Source organism: Oryzias melastigma, unplaced genomic scaffold, assembly GCF_002922805.2.
Source record: "Oryzias melastigma strain HK-1 unplaced genomic scaffold, ASM292280v2 sc00438, whole genome shotgun sequence".
Taxonomy (NCBI): Eukaryota; Metazoa; Chordata; class Actinopteri; order Beloniformes; family Adrianichthyidae; genus Oryzias; species Oryzias melastigma.
Window position 1 is genome coordinate 28936 of NW_023417034.1, and position 6406 is coordinate 35341.

At 41.6% G+C, this 6406-nt stretch overlaps 1 protein-coding gene across 1 annotated transcript; it reads right to left on the reverse strand.

Moving 5' to 3' along the window:
* Positions 1–327: 327 nt before the first annotated feature.
* LOC118598395 lies at positions 328–6125 on the reverse strand. Its single transcript, XM_036211067.1, has 5 exons — positions 5930–6125; positions 5730–5845; positions 3556–5058; positions 3237–3470; positions 328–564 (listed from the first exon to the last, which is right to left on the reverse strand). Exons 1-5 carry the CDS (start codon positions 6099–6101, stop codon positions 328–330), a joined length of 2262 nt encoding a protein of 753 aa, XP_036066960.1. The 5' UTR covers positions 6102–6125.
* Positions 6126–6406: the final 281 nt, after the last annotated feature.

The following is a 6406-nucleotide window of genomic DNA, read 5'->3' on the forward strand; positions in this document are numbered from 1 at the left end:
GGTCACTGGTGAGAGACCTGAATATTGCTGCAAAGGAGAGGACCAATTTGTCATATTTTAAACAAGCATTCTGATGAATAAACTTTATACAATTGTTTACCTTTGCATTACTTGTTTATATCATTACAGTTTTACCTTGATGTATTTCATAAAAGGTTAATAAATACGGCTATAGAGCCACTCTGACTTACCTTGGCCTGTGTGGTTCATACTTGAACAAAGGTTTTTGTTGACTTCATGGTAAGTCTGTCAAAGAAAGCAGCAAAAGTAAGCATTATGCGCTTTAAAATAGTCTGTTTAAATTCTGAAAAGCAGTTAAAAGTGGAACTAAATGCAAACCTTCTCAGAGTCCGAATAATCAGGATGGATCACAATATTGATGTCGGAGAGAGACCCGGAAGTTGCAGATGATCCAAACTCAGTAATCTTCTCTGTCAGCACTTTAATAGCTTCTATTAGAGAGTACTTCAGAACAACTCCGTGTCCAATGATCGGTATGGCCACTGAGCTATAGCCCTGCTGTACACAGAGGTCCAAACATGTCTGCAGGCCTTTTCTTAGAGCCTACAAGACAAAGACATTTTCTCATTTTAAAATGGGATGATTACTATTTTCATAGTAGGGTAAAAATATTGATATGAAGTGCAAAATGTACAAATAAGTCAAATGTTTTGTTTTAGTATGTCTTTTGTTTAAGTACACTAATTTAATATTTTTTACCGAAAAAATAGTTTTCTTTCTGTGCTGAAAATTACTCTTCAACTGATTACAGTAAACTGAGGCTCAAATGTGTATCAATTACAAAAGCTTCACTAGTTAACATTCCCAAAGTGCTTTCACACCGAACGCGATTTGAGTTATAAATTGGCGTGCTCTTTCCCTACATGGCGAATTCGATTCTCGCCGCGTGTCAAAAATGTGTTTAGATCATAAAAATAAGAAAAATATGAAAGTTCCGGACAAAAGCACTTGCTTTGGATTAATATTCTACCCACTGAAAAAGTCAGGTGCCAAAAGCTGAGTTCCTGATTGGCAGATTCAACGCAGCAACCTGTTAATCTTCAGGTATTTACATTTTGGCTGCGCCACCCAATTCGCACCTCACCGCTCAAATCAAGCTGCTAGCAGACTTTTGCACCGCACCCGTTGCTCATACCGCATCGCGGGACTGTAAATCGCCTCAGAGCACACCTGTACCATTGGTTATTATTGGAGCTGGCCGCTTCTGCTGTGCAAATTGCGTTTGGTGTGAATGCACCTTTATACAGTGGCTTGCAAAAGTATTCATACCCCTTGAACTTTTGTACATTTTCTCCCATTATGACCAGCAACATACATGTATTGTATTGGAAAGACCAACAGAACATGGGGGAACTCTCCATTGGACAGCAGTCAGTATGAATTGTTTTGCAAGGAAGATATGCAAGGGCGGTAGAGGCAAATCCCAAATGTCTTGCATCTGTAATTGCAGCAAAAGGGTGGTTCACAAAGTATTGACTCAAGTGGGCTAAATACTTTAGCACACTTGTTTTGCTGTTGCTCTGTCTTTTTGATTGTCAGGAGCCAGTCAACGAGAAGGGGTACTGTCATGGCTGCTGCTTTGGCTGGTACCTGTGTCTGAGATGCAGCTGGCGGTGCTACTGATTAGTCCTAATTCCTGCAACCTGGTCCCCTCCTATAAAGTCGGACTTTGTGTATTCAGTCTTTGTCGGAATGTCGTCAGCCCTACTTGGAGATTCATCATTCAATCCCCCTCAGTTAAACTCTGTTGTCCTGCCTGAGTCAAGGGTTTGTATCAACCTATTTGAGCTGCTCTCGCCGGAGTCAAACGTTTGCATCAACTTATCTGAGGCGCTATCCTGGGTCAAGTGTTTCCATTGACTTATCCAATTCAATCTCTCCAGAGTCAAACGTTTGGATCGACTTACCTGAGTTGCTCTCTCCTGAGTCCAGTGTTGGCATGAACTTATCCAAGTCGCTCTCTTCTGAGTCAAGTGTTTGCATCAACTTACATGAGGCACTATCCTGGGTCAATCGTTTCCATTGACTTACCTAAGTCACTCTTCTGAGTCAAGTGTTTGCATCAACTTACATGAGGCGCTATCCTGGGTCAATCGTTTCCATTGACTTACCTGAGTCTCTCTCTCCTGAGTCAAGCATTTGCATCAACTTATCAAAGTCACTCTCTCCTGAGTCAAGCATTTGCATCAACTTATCAAAGTCACTCTCTCCTGAGTCAAGTGTTTGCATCAACTTATCCGAGCCGCTCTCTCCTGAGTAAAGTGTTTGCATCAACTTACCTGAGGCTCTATCCTGGATCAAACTTTTCCATCAACTTACCAGGGTCGCTCTGTCCTGAGTCAAGTGTTTGCATCCACTTACCCGAGGCTCTATCCTGGGTCAAACGATTCCATCGACTTACCAGAGTTGTTCTGTCCTGAGTCAAGTGTTTGCATCAACTTATCCGAGCCGCTCTGTCCTGAGTCGAGTGTTTGCATCCACTTACCCGAGGCTCTATCCTGGGTCAAACGATTCCATCGACTTACCAGAGTTGTTCTGTCCTGAGTCAAGTGTTTGCATCAATTTACCCGAGCCGCTCTCTTCTGTGTCAAGTGTTTCCATCGACTTACCCAAGTCGCTCTCTCCTGAGTCAAGCATTTGCATCAACTTACCTGAGATGCTCTTCTATGTCAAGTGTTTTAATTGACTTAACCGAGTCGCTCTCTCCTAAGTTAAGCATTTGCATCGACTTACCTGAGTTTCTCTTCTATGTCAAGTGTTTTCATTGACTTAACCAAGTCGCTCTCTCCTGAATGTAGACGAACTTCTCTGCATCTAAATTCCTGAATCAGCATTCCTGAGCCTTCATCCCGGGGACTGCGTGTGCCTAATTGTTCTTTTTATCTGTTTTTCTTTATTTAGTTCCTTTAGCTCAATAAAACAATGTACACTGCTGGATTTGTAATTTTTGGGTCATCCATTACCCCAAACCCTGACATTCACAATTGTAAGCCCCTTTGTGTTGGTCTTTCACCACATACATTTCCAATAAAATATATTCGTGTTTGTGGTCAGTGGGGAAGAATACCTTTGTGGGCCACTGTACGTCTGAATGGTTTTCAGTACTAATTTCTTGTGTTCGATACATGTTTCTACTAACCGTGTAAACAGAATTCAACATTATCTTTGTCTTACATTATATTTAGAGTTTATTTCTCTTTATGATTTAAAATCACCTGAGCACTCTGTCCTCCAACACCATCCCAAGGCGAGCATTCTATGAAGAAGATCTTGGAGCATCCCAGAGATGGAGGTCCAGGGACCTGAAGAACTTCTCCAGGGTGGACACGGTTTGCTGCTGTTGCTTCAAACTGAGACTGGAGAATGCTGCCCCCTTTTCTTAGCAAGGATTTACTAATATTGTTGGAGTTAAGCTGATTCTTAACAACGGGAGCCACAAAAATATTCACCTGTGACAAAAACGAGAAGACGTATGAACAAAAGTGTTGCATTTTGGAAACAATGTACAGAAAACTAAAATGAAAAATCCCAAACCTGTTCATCCTCTAGACGGCAAAGCCTGATCCTTAGATTTATTTGGCTGACTGTTGGACTTCCAACTGAGCTCCTGCGTTGTCTGTTAATGGATGGTCTGAGCGATGTCACGTATGTGATGCTGTCTTGCTGTTGGGCGTATATATTTGGGACTCCTTGCTGCTCCCTGATAATGACCTTATGGGAAGTCTCAACCAAATCTTTGCTAACTTTTCCAACTCCCTGGAAGTATCGCAGAGCCCCTGGCCCATTTAAGACCAAAGAGTCTACTGTTAGGTTGGCTAAAACAGGCTGAAGATTCTTATGTACGTCCTTAACCTGACCCCTGGGACCAGACAGAATCACACATGGATATGGGACATGTGAGGTCTGTAGTGTGACACTAGTTATATTCACTCCAAGCCTGTTCAACATTTCATCAAAGCATTCCACAAGTTCTGGATCTGGCAGTTTGATCATCTCTTCAGTTGGAGCTTGATTCAACTGATAATCATGAAGTAACTCTTTAAGTTTGGTGACCTCTGGTGAGTAGCCAACTAGCTGCACGGTGGTTTCATTGACACCTGGGATGAAGATGACCTCCACTTGGAGACCCACAGAGTTGACCTCATCTCTGGCCTTGTTGAGGATTGCTCTCAGCTCTGGAGGGATCGTGGCTGCCCCCTGCAGCTGAACACTGATCACAACAATGTCTCTCCGCAGTGTTGCCTCTGCCTCCTCCAGGGAAACAGAGGACAAACTGGACATATGCAGGTCTGAATCCACCTCCAGGGACACAGGACTTCTAAAAATCTGCTGAAATCGAGCTTCATACTTGGAGAGGGCGTTGCTGGTTTTCATGAAGGCAGACAAACACGGAGAGAGCTGAACTCTCTTCACTTTGATCTTTTTGACCAGCTCGTCTAGCTTTGCAGCTCCTGACTTTACTTTCTCATCAGTGCCTTCCAAGATTACCATGTTGGTACGTGTGGTGATTTTAACTTCAGGAGAATCAGCTTGCATTTCTCTTCTGAACTCTTCTTCTATCAGCTTGAGGTGTTTCTCCGTGATTGGCAGCTCCATGGTGGATGGAAGACACTTCTCTAGAACTGAAACCTTCTCCTTCACCACAACAGTTTCTCCAACCACCACAACATAACCTGTCTGAGGGTAAACTTTTATATCATCATCCACATTGCTGAGATCCTGCTGCACCTTCTTGAGCAGTTTAGGCTCAAGCACATGATGGCAAGTATATTTCTCAATGAGATCGATGAAGATCTTGTCAACCTGGTGCTCCCATTTCTCAGCTATAGCCCCGAAAGCTCCTCCTGATTCCTTCTCAACATGCCCTTTCACCACTGCCTCCCCTGAATCAAAATCTAACGTCAGACTACAGTGGATTGCATCGAGCTGCTTTTGTAAGAACTTCAAAGCTTGAGGGCAGTCTCTCAGGTAAAACAAGAGGAAGGTCTCAATTTGGAAAATCTTCTCAAGTTCTTTTGTGTTTGTTTTGGTGAATGTCTGAAAAGGAAAAAGATTGTGTTAATTCAAATATTTGTAACATATTTAAATGTTTGTCTGCATTGCAGAGTTGTGTATTTGATGCAGAGCTGTCATAAAAACTTGAAACATCTTAAATCATAGTTTTAGTGACTTTGGACTGAATTTGAACATTGACCTGATGAGTTCAAAATGACCTTTTAGATTCCAGTTATTAAAGGGGCCCTACCGTGAAAATTCTACTTTGAGATTTTAAATGCATTTTACTGTTCATTTCTCACTATAAAGAACCCCAAAGTGGTATTTTGATCCATTCATGCATTTAAGAGTAAAAACCTGTGCTGTCTGCAGCAGCCTCTCCCATACCCACGAAAACGAACATTTGAAAACGTGCTGACGTAAGATCGATGCCAACAGCTCCTTCCAGGAAGAGTCTGTGCTGACAACTCCGCCCCCAGACTAACACAACACTCAAGTCCTGTGCCGGTCCCCAGCCTAGATATCATACATATCAGTGAGAGCTAATTGGCTGAAGGGATTTTCCGAAAGGTCAACATCAACATTTATCCTGGAACATCCTGAAACCAGTCCGCCCAGTTCAGTGGCTCTTCACAAAACACATGAGGTCAAGCAGAGCACAAATTTCTTAAAAAAAAAAAAAGATAAACACACACACACAGGCATGTGTTTACCTGCCCGTGGCTTATCGATTGCTGATCTAAGGAGCTGCTGCTGCTCACAGTCAGATGCAGTTCTCCATTAGGAAGACAGATGGTGTGAGACTTCTTTTGCAAAACCCTTTCCTGATCTTCAGACGGAGAAAGATCACAGTAAAGTCTATAATCTCACAAAAAGTAACTTTTTTCTCTTTATATCATTGAGTTTTGTTTACCTTCTTTCACCTTGAAGCAGATTCTATAAGTGTTGTCTCCAATCTTCTCAATCTCGTCACAGTCTCCTCCTCCTGAATCTCTCTTTTTTTGAAAATAAAGATGAATCTTTCTTTTCTCTCTTTTGCTCAGATCTCTGGCTTCAAAAAATAAAGGATGTGGGAATTCATCCATTTTATTAAAAAAAAAACTGAAAGGAAGAGCTTTTCTGCCCCCTGGCTATCCCTGACTTCAACAACACTAAGTTTTTTGTTTCACTTTCGCTTCTGTGCCACTCCTTCCTTGTTATGTCTGTAAAACACATTAAGTGTTACGTATTTTAAAGATCACTTTCTTCTCAACAAAAAAGAACTTTAACTCATTAAAATTATGTTCAGATACACAATTAAACAATTAAATACTTAGACTGTTCCCATTTTTTAATTACCAATTACCATAAAAAATATTGTTTCAATTAATAAAAATACATGCTTGTCTGT

Coding starts and splice junctions, on each gene's coding strand:
- LOC118598395 (XM_036211067.1), bottom strand. CDS start 6,101: ATGGATGAATTCCCACATCCTTTATTTTTTGAAGCCAGAGATCTGAGC. Junction 5,846..5,929: donor CTGCTTCAAGGTGAAAGAAG/GTAAACAAAACT, acceptor CTCCGTCTGAAG/ATCAGGAAAGGGTTTTGCAA. Junction 5,059..5,729: donor AATCGATAAGCCACGGGCAG/GTAAACACATGC, acceptor TTTCCTTTTCAG/ACATTCACCAAAACAAACAC.